Raw genomic sequence first — 19,404 nt, forward strand, 5'->3', positions numbered from 1 at the left:
GATATTACAGTATAAAAATAATGAATAATTATTATGAACTGGTATTTTTATGCTGCACTGAGTGGAATGGAGGGAAATTAAATTTACCTGGTAAAGCAGATAGAGTAAAAACCTGTGTACAGAGTCATGTGTTAGTAACACCAAGGTCATGGGTTCAGTTCTCTGGAAGCCCACATGCTTTTACAGTGATAGATATGTAAGTTGCTCCGGATATGTAAGAGTATTTGTTAAATGCTATAAATGCGAAAAACTAAAGAGCAGTTGAGTAGCACTTCTCAGCCATGCACGTACGTTTTACCTGTAGGACGGAGTGCTCTTGATGTTGTTTTTGAAAACATACGAAATGCTTTTTATCCAAAGTGACTTACGATTGTGACCAAGTACAGTTTTGAGCAATTGAAGGTTAAAGGCCTTGCTCAGGAGCCCAACAGTGGTAACTTGGCTAAAGTGGGGCTTGAACCAGCAACATCCTAATTACTAGTCCAGTACCTTTACTGCTTTTATCTTGCGCGGTTTCAAGGAGTAGAGTATCCGTAATATCATATATAATTAATATTGCTTAATAAAACTCTCCATTTGTTCAAAGATTAGGAATTTCATTCTCTGGATTATAGCCAGCAAAAGTCATTGAAACCATAGATTTCTCTTCCATTATTTCTGAGACTATTCAAGCTTATTAGTAGAGAAAGAACATTTATCATGCCAAAAAGCCTTTGTTGGAAAAATGACAGGCTAGCATTTAGCCTGTTCATTTGCTATTTGGTTGGGGGGGGGGGGGGGGGGGGGGGGGGTTCAGTAAAGGTCCATTTAAAAATATGTGGAAAGACAGTTTGAGTAGCTCTGAGTCTAATACATCAGGCTCGAGCTCAAAGTTGCCTTATAGACAGGAGCCTAAAGCCAATATACTGCATTGTTCCCAGTGTTTCAGGCACATATGCTGTGATTAAAATCTCTTTCTCTCAAAGTGTGAAAGTATTACTTAATGTTCACCAGAGATTATGATGTATTTTCGGAATACATTAGTGCAACCTGCATAGCTCTATAGACATTTGTATTGGGTCTGTATATCTTTTAGACGTATAGTGCGTAGTATATTTTGTGTTGAATGCTTGGCAGTTGCAGGATCTCTGCAATCACAAATTACAGTGTGCCAGTGCTTGTCCTGTTTATAAATGGCCATTAAACCTTGAAGTGAGAAACATAGAAATAGGAATACCTAAAATCCTGTGCACAAGTTCCCTTTAATACACTTATGGAAACATGCATTAAAGCTTTCTGCGACACTCAAGGTTTTTTATTAGACATGTTGACAGAAATGGCACAGAGAAAGAAGATGATGCCTTGTTGCATTTCCATCTGAAAACGAAAGGACTGTGTAATAAGTACTTTCCCTGCAAATGATCAAACTTGACAGAATTATGATCTGAATTAAATAACATTTATATTTCTGATGTGAATATGCTAAAATGTGAAAACCAATTGTGCAATTAATCAATCAATCAATCAACAATAACAGCTTTATTTACAGTTAAACATGACACATTTTCAGTAATTCATTTTCATTCAACAAACATATTTTTACTGTTCACCATGTCTGCTTAACTATGTTCTTCCTCATATTTTTTCATCTTTTGTCTGTTTTGCTCTTTTGGTCATTTTTGGGCAAATTCCTATATCAGTTTGCAGTTCAAGATTATTGGAGAAGGCAGGACTCTGCCATCATCATCATCATCATCATCATCATCATTATTATTATTATTATTATTATTATTGTTATTATTATTATGCAAGTACTCACGTAAACTATGTAGGATGTGCATAAAACACAGTCACTTGGGAGTTGAGCCAGTGAGGGAGTTCCTGGCCAAAATGCTGACTAATTTGCTCGGCAGTGGAATGTGTGCTTGTGTTCCAGAGAAAGATCCAGAGTCAACCCACAGCTCCAGGATTGGGAGCATGACAGCGTAGGAGACGAGAGCAGGAGTGGACAGAGACAGGAGGTGCTGCTGGCAGCAGGAGGCTGGAGGCGTTTAGGCTGAAGATTTCCCCTGAATCATTGGCCAGTGGAGGTCAGCTGAACCGCAGTGCAGGGCAAATGGAGAGCTGTTCAGAGTGGAATGGGAGCTCTGTGGCAGAATTGGGCAGTTAAGGACATAACAGATCAAGGGATGAAATGCTGGATATAGATATTTTGAAGTGTGGTAATTCGCAACTGACAGTCTGAAAAAAGGTCTACAGCCTTAATTGGACAGTCATGATGGTGTTATTGGTGCCTGTAGGACTGCAGTCCTGTGCTAAGTGCATGTGATCACAATCTAGCTGTTTTCTAATCACTATCTCTTCTCTCCACTCCCCCTAGCTGTGCTGCCTCTAAGACAGGTGTTTGAAGCAGGACTATCCTGCACACATCTACAGACATATTCCCTTTGATTATTTTAAGATTGTAATCCAGTTTTCCCTGATAATATGAAGGCAACAGTATGTTTCTAACATCTCTCATTTTCCCAGATACAGTTTGTTTGCCAACATTTACTCACTGCTTCTACTGATAACACTTGATAACAAAGTCTAAATATTTCACATGTGGATGTCTAGTTCAAGTCTCTGGCTTGGGTCTAACCTGAACATCACATTGTGCTGGGTGCTTCTTTAAAAATAACAGAAGCAGGAACTTAAAAGATAACAACAGTCAAGATTGGCTGTTTTCATGGTCTCAAAACTCGAAAGTGGGACCAGTGATTTGTAAGGACTTTACTGATCCAACTTTGAGCGTCCTGTAAGCATAAGCACCAAGAATGCTCCACTGATGGTAGGCAGGCATTTCACCAAGAAAAGCATCCAATCAACTCCACCCTCTCGTGCCATGCACACGACCACATCGAATTATCCACTTGGCTCTCAGTATTATCAGACGAGTCGTCTGTATGTAATTACAATATCTGTGTCTTGTTGGATCCATTATTGCCACAAAAGGTCCTTACAATCAGGCCACTTTGGTGGATAATGAAGAGTACACTTGACTTTCATTGAGAGATATTCCCCCAATCTGATGCCATTATGGCACACAATAGCTTGAATGCCAGACAAGCAGCACTAGGTGGCTAAATGGGGCATAAAGAGATGGTTTACTCTCAAATAATAACATACCCCACTAAGTTTAGGCAAATTTTTGTCTTGTAGAAGCTCTGTGTACTTTAAGAAACTGTAGACTTTTGGTTTATATATATATATATATATATATATATATATATATATATATATATATATATATATATATATATATATATATATATAATATTACATATAATATATGTAATATTTGTGTTTTGTGTTTAACATGCTATTGTAATAGTGTCCTATTTGTAAAAAGTGGCTAAAATAAAGAGATTTGTATTAATTTGTTAATTGATTGATATTAAATGATAATTAATTTGGCTATTGTTTTTCATTGTTTTTTTTTTTTATGTCCTCATTGTTGTGAGCACAGGTTAAAAAAGGGTCGAAATTAATATTTCCAGAATTGCCTTCCTTTTTTTAAAACTGCCCATAAATTAGGAAACAAATTTACTTTATAAAATTTACATTATAAAAATTCTGTTATAATCAGAGACCTCATTATCTTAATTCAAATGCACTCTAATACCGAGCAAGTTGGAATGCAAATTAGCAAAAGAAATTGAAATTGTGAAAAGAAAGTAAAGATGGTGAAATAGACAAGGATATTCTAGACAAGAATCTGATGCATGGCATTTTGACTATGACTGTTGGATTCTATTAGCCATTATCTTACACGAAGCAGCCAGGTATAATTAAAAAGAAATCTGTCATAGAAAAAGAAAGCACTATACTTTTAAATGTTCATTTCTATTCAGCTTTATCAATAAGGTAGGCGGTGCTCTCACAAAGTTTTAAGAATAAAATGTGGAAAAAACGCTAAGTGCTTAATTCAGTCCTCAGAAAAACTGGATTATATACAAGCCAAAAGGAAGCTTTTTCTGATGAGCAGATGAGTGCCCAGACTGCTCCAGTCAATCAGTCATCCTTATAACTATTGGCCAACTTATTCCTCATATCCACTCACGTGCTGCTCGTTTACATTCTGTTCATTGCTAGCCTGTCTATTCTAAGTGATATGTAGAATTTAAAAAGATTTGCCTGTAGCACAGTACTTGAGGCAAACACATTTTAAAAATAGGAGCATTGCAAATACAAATGTACAAATGTATATAAAACATATACATGTTTGATTAGTAATTCCACCTTGTTTCTTTAAGTAAACATAACTTGTAAAAATATTTTTGTACGTAGTACTCAACATTGAGATGCTGAGAGCCTAGTGCTCACCCGCTAACTTTAGCAGTAACTGCAGGCGAGTTCTTAACGTTAAGTTTTCACATCAAAGAGATTTGGTTAAATTCAGCACAGAAAGTTAAAAGTGTGCTTGCTGTGGATCTTGTAAATGCAGTCTTTGAGTTGCACCTCTCTGGGGACACTTCACACACTTCCGCAGAGTGGGGCTGTGTGAAGAACAGAGGAACAGACAGCCATCAGGAAGACTGTACTCTACACACCTGAAGCCACAGGGAGCAGGGAAGTGTTCATGACTGAAGCTTTCCCTGCTCTTGGGCCTCTCTTCCTCTGTTTTGTCTCGAACCCATGCATAGCAAAAAAAAAAAAAGAAGAAAAAATTTTTTAAATCACTGTTTTGGCACAAACACCTACTTCGGTTAACCCTTACGGCATTCCATTGTATCTGGCTGAGTTTGATAAACGCTGTTGCTGCAGTTACTTGAAAACTAGGGTTTTGGTGTGCACAATTAAACAACATGCACATGATCTTATTTCTCGTTCTTATTTTAAAAGCTGTTAACTTGCTGTCCAGATATTGTAATTTAAATACAGTGGTGTAAAAAAGTGTTTGCCCCCTTCTTGATATTATTTTTTTTGCATGTTTGTCACACCTAAATGTTTCAGATCATCAAACTAATTTAAATATTAGATAACACAAGTAAACACAAAATGCAGTTTTTTAATGAAGGTTTTTATTATTAAGGGGAAAAAAAATCCTAACCTATTTGGCCTTGTGTGAAAAAGTAAGTGATTGCCCCCTAAACCTAATAACTGATTGGGCCACCCTTAGCAGCAACAACGGCAATCAAGTGTTTGCGATAACTGACACTGAGTCTTTTACAGCACTGTGGAGGAATTTTGGCCCACTCATCTTTGCAGAATTGTTGTAATTCAGCCACATTGGAGGGTTTCTGAGCATGAACCATCCTTTTAAGGTCATGCTACAGCATCTCAATTAGATTCAGGTCAGGACTTTGACTAGGCCACTCCAAAGTCATCATTTTGTTTTTCTTAAGCCATTCAGAGGTGGACTTGCTGGTGTGTTTTGGATCATTGTCCCGCTGCAGAACCCAAGTGCGCTTCCGCTTGAGGTCACGAACAGATGGCCGGACATTCTCCTTCAGGATTTTTTGGTAGGCAGCAGAATTCATGGTTCCATTTACCACAGCAAGTCTTCCAGGTCCTGAAACAGCAAAACAGCCCCAGACCATCACACTACCACCACCATATTTTACTGTTGGTATGATGTTCCTTTTCTGAAATGTTGTGTTACTTTTACGCAAGATGTAATGGGACATACACCTTCCAAAAAGTTCAACTTTTGTCTTGTCAGTCCACAGAGTATTTTCCCAAAAGTCTTGGGGATCATCATCAAGATGTTTTCTGGTAAAACGAGCCTTCATGTTCTTTTTGCTCAGCAGTGGTTTTCGTCTTGGAACTCTGCCATGCAGGCCATTTTTGCCCAGTCTCTTTCTTATGGTAGAGTCATGGACACTGACCTTAACTGAGGCATGTGAGGCCTGCAGTTCTTTGGATGTTGTTGTGGGGTCTTTTGCAACTTCTTGGATGAGTCGTCACTATGCTCTTGGGGTAATTTTGGTCGGCTGGCCACTCCTGGAAAGGTTCACCGCTGTTCCTTGTTTTCACCATTTGTGGATAATGGCTCTCACTGTGATTTGCTGGAGTCCCAAAGCTTTAGAAATGGCTTTATAACCTTTTCCAGACTGATAGATCTCAATTACTTTGTATCTCATTTGTTCCTGAATTTCTTTGGATCACAGCATGCTCTCCAGCTTTCGAGGATCTTTTGGTCTACTTCACTTTGTCAGGCAGGTCCTATTTAAGTGATTTCTTGATTGAGAACAGGTGTTGTAGTAATCAGGCCTGGGTGTGGCTAGAGAAATTGAACTCAGCTTTCCAAAGATGTGATAAACCACAGTTAATTTATGTTTTAAATGGGGGTGGGCAATCACTTTTTCACACAGGGCCATGTAGGTTTGGATTTTTTTTCCCCTTAATAATAAAAACCTTCATTTAAAAATTGCTTTTTGTGTTTAGTTGTGTTATCTTTGTCTAATATTTAAATTTGTTTGATGATCTGAAACATTTAAGTGTGACAAACATGCAAAGAAATAAGATATCAGGAATGGGACAAACACTTTTTTCACACCACTGTAGCTCATTGCTTGATTTCACAATAAAATGATAGAAACATTTTTATACCGATTTTCCTCCCATATGTGATGCATACTTCACAGCATGGCTGGTCCTCTCACTTTCCCTGGGGTTGCAGTCTCTCTCAGTCTCACAGAGTCCTCACAGTCTTTCTGCTTGTCCTTGCTCACTGATCAATGCAAATGCTGTTATTTAGCCAAGCCTGAAATTAAAAGGCTTTGGATCAATTGGATGCACTTACACACAGCAAGGTGGACTCATGACAGCCCTGTCTGGCTTGTGTGTAGTATGACTCATAAGGGGGATCTGAAAATACTAGTTACACCCACACGCACATTTATCACATAGTTGTGCTACAGAATATATGGATGCATTAAAAATGTGTTTATGTTTATGAAAATGGATTTCTATCTTGTTTATGTCTTTTGCACACAGACACAAAACATGGATACTCATCCCCCTTTACACAGACATGTGCCAAACACACACACACACACACACACACACACACACAAACACACGTGTATGAACACTGGTGCATTGCCACTAAACTGCTCTTCAGCGCACATGGAGCTTTTTTGAGCTGACCCACTTTCTGTGCGCGGCCAAGGGCTGCTGCTGAGGAGATCCCTGAAGATTCCCCTCCAAGAGCATCCATACCCCCCCCCACACACACACACGGTGGCAGGTTAACCCCCCCCCCCACCCCACCACCATCCACGGACCCAATGCCTCACAACACACTCACATCCCTAACACATTGGCACAAAGACATCCATATTCACGGCTGTGAATGCTGTATACTAGCTTCCCCTCTGTGGTGTGCTTACTGTTCTTACCCACATACTCTGTAGCATTCACGTCGGCTTGCTACCAGGCGGGGGTGCCTGCAGTCCGCTGTTGGGGAAGCGCTGCTCCTTTTATGCTCTGCGTTGTCGTAAATTTTCACGTCGTTCCTGATGTATCAGAAGAGGCCTACAGTTATAAATTAAACATAAATGCAAATTAGATGTGCCATTGTTCTTCTGTCCTATTCAAATGGATCAGTGTGTCTCTAGATTAATTCAGGGACATTGGAGTGTGCTCCTGTATGTCACTGGGGAACAGGCTGCACCGAACCGAACACTCCCCCATCACACACACACGTGCACACACACGTGCACACACACCCTGCAGTATGATGTCTTACAATACACAGACCCATCACTCAGGCACTGTAACTGTAAAATTAATAACTAGACATGGAAATGTTTTGGATGTAATGGGAATAAATACGGTATCCACTGAAGTGTTCTTTTAAGAGATGCATCAGTGTTTCTATGGTGGCCTTCTCTGACTTGCTTGTAATTTCACCATTCCACCATTAGTGGTCTATTCTTACTGTTACAACCACTACCAAATAAACGCTTCAGTGAAAGGCCGGGCAAAATGCTGTGAACAGGACACTGGACCACCTTAGTGGTTACTTTATTGTATAAGAAAAAAAATCAAGTGTGTAGTGGGAAGAAAATACTCAGTTACGCACTAAATATTCTACATGATAAAGTGAGTGTACTGAACCACAGCATACTTCTGTAAGCAACGATCAGGCATCATATTCAAACCAACGACTTAAAATACGGAAACAGTATATATAGAGTATTGCCATTGTAACAAATGAATATAGGCAGTACATTTAACGGTCATATATTGATGAGAAGGGCAGTGTCTTCCTCCGTATTCCTCTTCCTCTGTATTTTTTAACTGTAAATCTAAGGGGCTAGTGCACAACGGAGACAGATTCAAACAATTTAAACAAACATGGACGACGTTGTTAACTAAACATGAAGCAGACGCGAAAGCTGTTTAAAAATACCTCGTTACTTATTCGAAGGGGATACATAATAATAACACGCAGATCCTGTGATTGCGTGTGATTTGAGCGTTCACAGCGCTGCATAAACAGGACTGAGTCGTAAGCGATGGCGAAAAGCTGCAAAACCAGACGTGGATCTTTCAGTTCCACTTCTGTTGCGAGCGGACACATTTAACTGGACGCATCAAAATCGGCCTGAAAAATAATCAGTTCGGCCCAGATCTTGGTAACGAAACCAAATCTCATCTTATCAAGCAAGTAGAGATTATAACCACTTTAATTATTTTTGTATTAACAAAGAGTTGCCTACTTACAGCAATACAAAATGGTTCGAGCAAATCTTAGGTTAATACGTTTTGTGATATTTATAGGAACGCATCAATAGACGCACCTGTTTGCCAGTCCGACTCAGCTGTCATTTTTGACAGATCTCACCTATACACGATGGTTCACCATTAAATCCTTTTAGAAGTCCAGGCCGGGTTTTATAGATGCCAGACGGCAGAGAGGTGGATAATAGCTGTCGGAGCACGGTCTCCTGCCATGCTGAGCCAGAGAGGCTTCGGCAGACGTGCGTTACCCATATCCGGGTTAGAAACGGAAAAAAGTTTCATTTAAGCCTGAACCAAAACTTTCAGCATGAAGCAACGCTGATATCGCCTCGGCAGCAACTGGAAGCGAGACATTTTGCCATTGGATACAAGGGGGGAAAACGATTTGATTTCACGGTTTCTTCATTTGGCAATATTTTTTGTCACGTTTTCCCTTATTTTTCTTTGCGTGCGCAACTGAGCCAGTGCCCGAGATGTTGGAGTGATCATGGCCGCGCAAGTGGCACCAGCCCCGGCTGCATCCAGCACGAAGAACAATAATTTATCAGGAGCTTTGGGACAAGATCTAAACTCGGGGAAAAAGGGAGGAGTAACGGCTCTAGGTGGAGGAGACGTGAGGAACACGAATAATGTAGATCACACTCGTCCTGATGAACTGAGCTTGTCTCAACGAACTTGCGCGTCTGCGAACAGTTCCCAGCAGCAACGTGGAAATATGACAACTTCGGTATCCTCTTCATTGTCGTCGACCTCTCCCACAATGGAAACGGGTTTAGTGGCCAATCTTAAACTGAAAAATACTGGTGGAGAGCTTCATACGTCTCACCAGTCGGCACCGCTACAATTTAGCCAATTTCAGCAGCATAATCAGCGTCAAATACAAAGTAATCACAATAGCCAAGGATCGTCACAAGGAGAGTCGGACAATCAACGCGGAGGGAAGGAAAATGTTTTAGGAAGCCACTCTGAACAACAAATTTTGAGTAAAAGTGGTGATGATCACCCTTGCAAACCCGGGGAGCCGATGGGCAGCAGGTACGAACAAGGCAACTTAGGACAAACGAATAATAGCCATTCCCAGAACGCAGGAGGCAAAGGCTCAATGTCTGACTTCAATAATTATTTTGGAAATTCAAGAATAGGCCCTTGCTTTGATCAACATGGCGGACAACAAAGCTTTGGAACGGGTTTGATGTACTCTACTCCTTCTAATAATGTGGAACCTGCAACAAACACGCACGATGCGTACCATAACAGCCAGTATAACCACTATCCGGGCTACCGTCACGGCTACGGTGGCGCGGGATATGCCATGATGGGCGCATCGCGCCAAAGCGGCAGCTCAGCCTCCAATCACGCCAAATCTGCAATGTCTTCATCTGGCAGCAATGTTGGGGGCTTTCAGAGATTTCCAGGACAAAACCAACATCCTTCGGGCGCAACACCGACGCTAAACCAGCTGCTTACGTCTCCGAGCCCAATGATGCGCGGCTACAGCAGCGGATATTATGACTACAATAGTAAAGATATAAGTTCTCAGTACGGCTCTACGGCGCCTGGATGGGGATGCCAAAGAAGTCATCCTGGAGTGAGTTCTGGGAACAGTGTGCAAAGTATGAGCCGAAACCAGGTAACTATTTCATAAAACTTTGCCACGAATGCATAACAACCCAAACACGGAGTCGGGCATATTCAAAGACCGGGGTGCCATCAAATGACTATATGTACACGTCATTTCCACGATATTCTGTTAACGGGTCATTTTTCTATGTGATTGTTGTGTGGAATGGCTTGGTAGGATCTTTCTCTCGCATTGTGGCTGTGAACTGAATAGGCTGGTGTGGAATTTTTGTTTTCTAACCACGCTAAACCTCGAAAATTACCTGTCTGTACCTGTGACGATATGGACATTAAATATCGCCAATAAAATGCGTTTTATAGACTTTGTTGTTTGGGCGAAGAAAAATCAATAATCACCCCGACAGCGTGTTTATGTGATAAAAACCGTATGATAGGCATTTGTATGGGCCATATACCTACCAGCAGGCCTCGCCTGCTTACCAAAGCTTTCTTCCAATCTATCATCTTTCGTCAGAGGCCCATCATAGTTCTTCTTTGCCGGTGTGAATTCCGACAAAATGTCAGGGAAGGGAAGGGAACTTTCACTTGTTTATGTTTTACACGATAGATGTATTAAGTAGTCAAACAGTCAAGTATGTTTTTGTTTTTTGTTTTTTTTTAAGTCGCTGGAAAAACTAGTTATTATATTACAGCTGACATGACGAAAGCATAGACTTTTGTCCACCTTCTCCGGTGGCTGTCATAGATTACGCGCGCTCCGTGCCCCGGGGCTGGAGTTTGAACGGTGGAGGTAAAGTGGCATGGGCGCTCTGCGGACCGCCGCACGTCAACGCTGTCGTCTGATTGGCTCGCTGTGTCCACGGGGCCCACATGTAAATAGAAACAGTGCCCCTTTCAGGAGGCTGCTGTACTCCACCGACGCACTTACAATAACGCTGTTTCTGCAGTAAAATGAGTTCTGTTTTCATTATACAAATATATTTAAACAGATTTTCACTTCAGAACAGTATTTATTGTTCAGTTAGGTTTAGCTCCCGGTTTCAAAACGCAGTAACTGATTCCAGTTGTGATTCCATTCTGTATTGTTTAATTAGTTTACACTTTATTTTGCATTTGTTATTATTGCTCAGTGTTATATTATTAATATGTTATTAGTGTATTAGGTTTTTTTTTTTTTAGGCTTGATTTTATTTGTGTATGTGCTTGTTACATAATTGACTCCTTTTTTATTATTAACATATTAGGTGGAAGTTCGATTTTTTTCTTCTGTGTGTTACGCTTCATGGACTCTACTTTGCATCCTTTACTTTAGACTTTTTCATCCCTTTCTTCTTCTTTTCTTCTTTTGGTCACCATTATTTAAAAGTTGCAGTAGACACAATTGCCTCAACAAGATATTCAGGATGAACTCTGTTTCCAAAGTGTCCCCCATCACTAGGCTAGACTGTGGTCCCCGCCATTATAATTGTCGACATATAAACATAATAACCATGATTTCACACACATTCGAGTGTTTCTCACAGAGCTGTCCATGGTCAGCCATCGTTGGCAGCTGCTGTAAGAGCTCTGCTTCCAGGCAGTGCAGTGGACCTGTGACAGCACCCACGCTTTGTTTTTTGAGTTTGTTTATATTGCTGACTCTAGCCATTCTGATTAGGATGGTCTGAGTGAAATTTGAATTTTCTCTGTTGCTACTGATAAGAGCCTGGCCATGTTTATATCTTCCAGGATGAAATGCAACATGCAGGAACATAATTGGCAGATGGTTTGTCCCGGGACTGCCCGTGGTTTTGTTGAAATGCCAATTAATTCCAATTTGCCATCATAATTCAGCTGTGAATATGTGCACAATATGTAAAATTATCCCACTAATAAAATAATTGAAGATTGCAGATTTTTGTTTTAGTTCAGTGGAAAGTATTATAGGGTCAGAAGCTAATTCTGACAGCAGAAAGAAGAGCACACATTAGCTGATTTTGTACTGAAATGGATGTTAACCTACATTTTCAAATCATTTATGCACCTCCTGAATAGGTTACTGAATGCTTGGCCACACTATCTCCATAGAGAATACTGTGAAACCAATTTGTTTTTTATTGTTGATAATTCTAGTTTCCATCAATTGGTTTAACATGTCACGCACTCACCTCCTCAATAAACGTTTGTGTTGTCATCTGAAAGCACAGCTTGAGGCACGATCAATTTAAACATAGCTGTTCACAATGTAGAAAGTTTTGGGTGAACCCATATTGCTTGTCAGCATTCATACAGGAGTCTGTATTTAATAGGGGTGAATGGAACCTTTCCATCTTGTGCCGTGTGCTTTGAGTCCCAGTGGCTGATCTGGGAAAGGTACTGCAGGATGTGTCAGCATTTTGCTGTTAAATGGGGATAAAGTTTTCAAATGCTGATTTCTTACATTGATCTACATAGTTGGTAGAACATTTACAGAGAGTAACCATATTAAAGGATTGGTAATGATATTGAAATTAAAAACAAATAATTATAGATTAGTAGCAGTTTGCTGTTCTTTTGACACAATTTAAAATTGGGTGCAATGAATGAGCTTAACCAGGCATATAATATAGTGAATGTGTGCCATATGGTCCTGGAGACAGTGACTGAAATTATTGAAGTTCTCTAGACCTGTTGCTCATATTTTCTTTAGGAGCTCTGTAAGAATAGCAGTGTGCTACCTTAGGTAGCAGAGTAAAATGTAAGCACTATCCATTCTGCAGAGATTCTACATGGCTCATTATTTTTACATGGTTTTAGGTTGCCAGTTTCTATTACAGGCTTCGCGCTGTAATGAGTGAACTCCTGTTTTCATTATGGTCCCACCATTTTCTGTCATGTTCGTGTTGGTGTTACAGAACAAATAGCCACATTTTAACATACCCTGATCAAAAATACTTATAACAGTAAGAGCTGGTAATGCACTTTTTAAAAGCAACAAGGGAGAACAGTCAATAAGTTGCACATGAAGGGATGCACGTGCTATGAGAATATTCTAACACAAATCACTTACATAATGCTGAAACTGGGTGTAATAGATAACTCAGTATTGGATTTCCACGGGACCACCCAGACATACTCTCCCTTTTGCTTTGAATCATCCACCATTCTAAATCAAGTTGTGATTTCTTTTCAAGGTCTGTGGTGGCATGCATGTTGTAACAGTTTCTTGGCAGGTAGGCACAAATGTACTGGAGCGCTTGACGGTCTTCTGAAAAACTGACTTTGGGATGCATTGACACAGAGACACGCACACACACCCATGCAGAAATCTGTGTGTGTGTGTTGGGGGAAGTCGCGTGGTGGGGGTGGTTGGTGGAGCTCTCATCTGTACTGGCAGCACTGTCTCTCGCTGGTTATTGCGCTCCACAGGGGTGTGAAGAGGAGCCACCGAGTGCAGATTTTGGGGAGCCGATGGTAAAAAGTAATGGGGGAGAAGTGGCTCACATTTGAACTCTAGAGGGTAGTCTTCCTGGAGGAGCCCAGGCAATCTACATTATTGTGATTTTCCTCCCATAACAAACTGAATTCCTGCACATCTGAAAATTGCCTACACCATTACGTGTTTCAATGTAATGGGTGCAGTAAGTGGAGTTTCCAATAAATCAGCTGAGTGACTTCAGCCTCTTGCCCTCCCCTTTCGCTATCTGCCTTTCTCTCTCTCTGTCTTTCTCTCTCTTCTTGTACCTATCTCCCCTGTCTCTTGCTTCCCCCCCCCCCCTCTCTCTCTCTCTCTCTGTGTATGTGAGTGTGTGTGTGTCTGTGTCTCCTTCTCTCTGGGTCTGATTTTGCTTCATGTCAGTCAGTCCCATTCGTTGGGCAGTAAGCCAGCCCTGTAGCCTCACCTCCGTAAGAGGCTCCGTGACCTTCACACATGTAAATTAGCCACGTGCTGCTCTTGAATGGAAGAGTGCCTGCTCCCTTCCCTGAAGGGGCTGGGGGGGTGGGGGGGGGGGTAGATATTTTTTCACTCTATGCCACTTTGGCCCTTCCCCCTGGGGGTTCCTAAAACCTTTACGTCTTCCAAGGAGAGGAGAGGAGAGGCAGAGCCAGGAGTAGCACGTACATAGTCCAGAGGGAGGACACTGTACAGCGGGCAGCCAAGGAGAGAGCTATATGTTTAGAAGCCCAGTAGGTTTGTGGGTGAACATCTGGTGCTTTTTTAAGCAGCGTGCTGTGGATAGAATGCCTTACTCTTCCTTGTTTCAGGTTATGTGGTATAATATTTCGCACCAGAGGTGTCTGTGCATAACCTTCCTTTCTCACATCTTTTATTGCCTGCTTTGGCCAAACAAAGGTTTGTGTTTGTCCAGGTTTAAGATGGTATCATTTTAAATTGACAGGCTTCGATTAGAGTGTCTGGCCATGTATGAAGGTGGTGTGTGAGAATGGGACTGGTAGCGAGCAGGACCTGTCATTTTCAGCATAACTACACAGTTCCCTGACTGTCTAGATCAAGTAGAAGACTCAGCACAGAAACATTCCTTCTCCAAAGCCCATGGATGAAAGACTGCACTGTTTATTGAATTATTACATGCACCCTGATAAGTTATGTGGCTCATTTCACTGACCTAATTAATGTGCTACAGAGTGATTGTTGCTCCTGGTGCCAAGATGTCAGCTTCCAGACTGTATTAGACATTTCCTGTGTTTTATGCACTAAGGCAGTTGTGCCTATAATCAATAAATGTACTAATCCATAGATGTCGGGTATATTTATAACTTATGGCTATGATACTTGTCCAGCTGCTACCTCAACAAAAGCAAAAAGATAAGCTTGTGTCATTTACTATAAAATAAAACTAGGTGTTCAATCAGTACAATAGAAGCACTCATGTATAGCCATTAATCTATTTAGCATCTGTCGGATTAAATAGAGAATTAGCTACCCCTTTTTGTTTGATCAGGCGAAGGACGTCTGCTTGGTCTTTTGATGAACATCCATTTGCATTGTAGGATAAACACGCAAAGGTTACTATAATGTCAACTGTATGTCAAAGGCTTCTCTGTTTATACTTTTGTAGATCACATTTCCATAATCAATAGTTTGGGTAGCTGAATGCTTTGTCTCCCAGTGGAAATTTGTGCCTGTTTCTGAGGTGCTGCTGCGTCTCCATTTTAAGCCAAAATTGATGTGTTGGAGAGATGACACCCATACACTTCTGAGCTTTTAGCTAAATTAAGATGACTCCTGGAGAAAAGCTTTTCACGCCAAGCACAATGCATTACAGTCCTCTGCTGTCTGAGCATCATATATTTCTTTCTTTGTCCCTCCCCCTCGCTCCATCTTCCTCCCCCCCACCGCTCACCCCACCCTCCCTCTCCATCTAGTTGCTTTTAGTCAGAGATCTTGCACACTCAGCTCTGTGTTGTGTGATTAAGTTGTACGGTTTGGTCCCGTAATTAATTCCATTCCGTGCATTGCTGCACATTCGGTAGTGCCACCTGTGCACAATGCTAATCATCTTGAACGTTCACGACGGTGGGACCCTTCAGATGGGGCAGCCCAGCCCGCCGTACGCGAGACCCCACGACCATGCCGCCGTGGCCCATGATGCAGCGGGGAAGACGAGGACTCCAATTAAGTCGTTTTTAACTCCCTCCCGTTGCAAATATTCCTGTTTCCTGCTAAATGTCATCAGCTCCTGGTCCTTGTTGGCATTGTCCTTTTCACTGACCTTCCCTCAGCCTTATCACCAGAGCACCATCATTCAAGTCATTAAGCATTAATGATGAATTGTTTCATTATGTCAGTGGAAGAGCAAAAGTGATTCAGTCCAATTAGTGGTAATTAAGAGCTGTGGGGGTCAGAGGAGTTGAAGCAGAGAAGAGCTCTGGGAAGGGGTTTGGTTTGGAAGGTGACATGGGTTTGCAAGTCAAGGGTTCAACTCATTGACCTTTCACCTTGTCGGCATGGTACCAGCATGGGCGTGCTTGTTAGGGGACGAAACATAAGAGCTGTTGCTCGGAGTAACCACCCACCCCCCCTCCGCCTCCAAATTTGACATGCTTACTTGTTCTCTAGCCATTGGGTGAGGGTGAATGTTAAAATAATGGCAGCATGATAGTGTACCATGGCTTAAATCCTTGATAGATTTACTCCTGTTACAGTGATGTAATGTTAATCTTAATTAAGACAGTATAAAGCATGTGGGAAAAAACCTGCCAAACCTACTATATATTCTGTAGCAGTATGTGCATTCAAACACAGGTATGTACTTTGTTTATAATGCTTTTGATGGCAGGATTTCCTATGTATTATTATTGCAACCTTTTGTATATATTGATATTACATTATCACAATATTTTGGTCAGTTTAATGATTATTTAGGGTGGATCATCATCATTTACGACAGTTTTTAAACTTCTTTTTTTAGGGAAATACCTTCCTTATCTAGGTAGGCCTTGCAGCCAAGAAAAAATTAGCTTTGTTCACTACTGCTTGTTGTTCAAAGGAGGACCAAGGTTTCTTTTGTTTAGCTGTTTGACAACCTTGCTGGCTAGCTGCCAACGCAAAAGTTCTGTTTCCTTTTACATATTAATATTTTTCTCACAAGACCGGTCCAGAGCACATACATTTCCATTATTAGGTCCAAGTGTGGTTTAGGCGTGGTGATGAGTATGTAGGAGTGTTGGATTATTCCTGCATGTTGCCTATGCGCACCCCTATCTATTCGCACCGGCTCCTTTTCTCACCATGTCACGTGCCCCCACTGGGCTAAACTATGGGCCCTGCGCGCATCGGAAGCCATTAGGCATAACGGCCTTCCCGCGCGCGTGTCACACTCCGCATGTTATGACACTTATTTTATGACTGCTTACATATCAAATATTTAAATAAACAGAATAGGGGCTGGCTGCCGCCGGAGGGGAGAGCCATTCATTTCCCGTCGCGCGGGCGGTGAAGATAGCAAGTAGGTCGGGGGTGTGTAGCGGAGGGAGGCGGTTTTGCAGGGAAGAGAAATGCTTCGCTTGGCTTCCAATCAAAGTGGTCGAGGACGTGTTTTTATATATATATATATATATATATATATATATATATATATATATATATTCATTCATTCATTTATTTATTTATTTATTTTTGCTGCTTGCGCCCAGAAGCGGTGGCGACGGAGCTATCCGTCAGCGTTTCCGTGGAGCGGAGGACGGCCAGCCCCGGTGCCTCGTAAAAGCACGGCCTGCCACTGCGAGTGAATATCAATTGCGCACTGAGGAGAGCAGACGCCAGGAAAAAGTGGAATAAAACAACAGTGTTTTTTTATTTTATTTTTTATTTTATAAAAACAGAGAGAAAACCTGGAATGTGCAGGAGGTAAAAGAGGGGAACTGATTTATTTGTGTTTCCTCGAGAGCACGTACCCTGTCGGGGGCCAGCAGGATGGCTCCTGCACTGTGATGCTGGGAGGGCCATTACTGTCAGGCTAATCTTAAAATAATTAATTGAGAAGTCGGTGGTTTTAAAGAGTATTGTAATTGAATCCTAAATTAGGTCTGAAAAGAGGACATGTCCTGCTTTACTATGAGTCTGCTCTCATTCTGGCTCTGAGCGTTGTGGTTATTGGCATCTGCAAGAGGAAGCTAATGATATGTATAGTGGAAGGGAAAAAGGACCATCTATAATTCATTTTTCTTCTTTGAATTTAAATGATGTGTTGTGAACACTGAGATAGGATCTGATGTGCCTGTGAGTAGGTAATTCTGTCAATATGGCCTTTTTGTCTTGTAAACAAACATGCGGCGTGTTGAGGAACAAAGTAAACAGAATGAAACACATAAATCCTGCATACAATATGAATAATTTCAGAAGCATGAAATCTATGAGGCTATGTGAGAAAAGAGTTTTGCATTTCTGTCTGTTCTGCACACTTTCTGTGGATGAGTCAGTAGGGCTCTGTAGATGTTTTTAGAACTGTGGAACTGCATACTGTGGAGCCTCTTGAATGGATGACATTCCTATTTTGGCATCAAAACCCTTGTTTTTATTTATCCAGAGGCAGATAAATTCATCAGTAGCATTTTTTGTTTGTTTGTTTGTTTCTGTGGGTGCAGATTGAAGAAGGCGATGTCTTTCTTAGTTCTTAGCATCGTGGAGAGGCAGGAACAAAAGTAGGAACATACACTGCATTCAACAGCGGGGTAATTTACTTAGCATCATGTTTTTAGCTTATTTCTTATACATATGTAATAGGTTTAGTTTGAATTGATTTAGTTGTTCTTTTATAAGTGATTCAATATCTTTTCAAGATCAGAATTAAGATTCTGTAGAATGTGTATTTTTCCCCTCAAAACCTAGAATTGTACCATAGATGAAAAGCTAAATCTTACAGTACTTTTCTAATGACTCCTTATTTTTGAAAATAAATATAAACTTTACTGTACGTAATATTGAACATATTGTACTGTATTCATCTGCTGGCCATAAAAATGTTTGATTGTGTGTTCTAGTTTAAAAAGTAGTTATAAAATGTAGACTGTATAAACATGACAAAAATCTCCCGATTTGTTACTGACAGTATAGCACTTTAGAAGAAATAAAATCAATGAATAGAATTATAACACAAGAAATTATATGTTTGGATATTGACACATTCAACTCTTTTTCCCTCCATTTTCCAGAAGCACTAGCTGTTTTCCAATGCATTCTTGCTGATTATGGTAAGCTAATGTATCTAAGCATAATGAGCAAAACGTAAGGGGTTCTGGGTGCATACTATCTTAATCTATGCCTTTTCTGTGATTTCAGATAACAGTAACAAAATTGAGTTGCGTTGCTTATTCACCTGCCTTCGACCTTTGCATTGTCTTGTCCAAACTGCTGAAACGTGCTTCCTGGAGAAACCCCAGTCCTGGCTGCGGAAAGTGTCTGTGTTTTGGCCAGTGCAATATGATTTCACTTAAAGCGTGCTGCTCGCCAGATGAGTCAGGCTAAAGCTTCTCCACTAAGAAGGATCTCTGGATCAAAGCTTCACAGAAATGCACCCTCCATAAAACCGTGCCTCCCACGTGACTCCTGGAGAAGCCTTGTGAAAAAAAAGTCTTTGTGGTTTGAAGTCAGGTAATGGTTCTTCAGATCAGGATGTCATGGACTTGGGC

At 40.9% G+C, this 19,404-nt stretch overlaps 1 protein-coding gene and 1 long non-coding RNA gene across 3 annotated transcripts in view; both read left to right on the forward strand.

The window, feature by feature from the left end:
• The window catches only part of LOC145659484 (uncharacterized), a 35,054-nt gene extending 32,514 nt beyond the window's left edge, over positions 1-2,540 (forward strand). The window contains exon 3 of the long non-coding RNA XR_014125707.1: positions 1,916-2,540. This is a non-coding gene — a long non-coding RNA (uncharacterized LOC145659484). The remainder of the gene's footprint in view (positions 1-1,915) is intronic.
• A 6,381-nt stretch (positions 2,541-8,921) lies between these two features.
• LOC113572154 (AT-rich interactive domain-containing protein 1B) overlaps positions 8,922-19,404 on the forward strand; it is a 136,897-nt gene continuing 126,414 nt past the window's right edge. For both annotated transcript variants that reach the window (XM_027001480.3, XM_027001481.3), the window contains exon 1: positions 8,922-10,342. In XM_027001480.3, coding sequence (XP_026857281.2) covers positions 9,200-10,342 — 1,143 coding nt within the window. In that variant the 5' untranslated portion in view covers positions 8,922-9,199. The remainder of the gene's footprint in view (positions 10,343-19,404) is intronic.

This window comes from Electrophorus electricus, chromosome 10 (genome assembly GCF_041902795.1).
Source record: "Electrophorus electricus isolate QZ-2024a chromosome 10, ASM4190279v1, whole genome shotgun sequence".
Lineage (NCBI taxonomy): Eukaryota > Metazoa > Chordata > Actinopteri > Gymnotiformes > Gymnotidae > Electrophorus > Electrophorus electricus.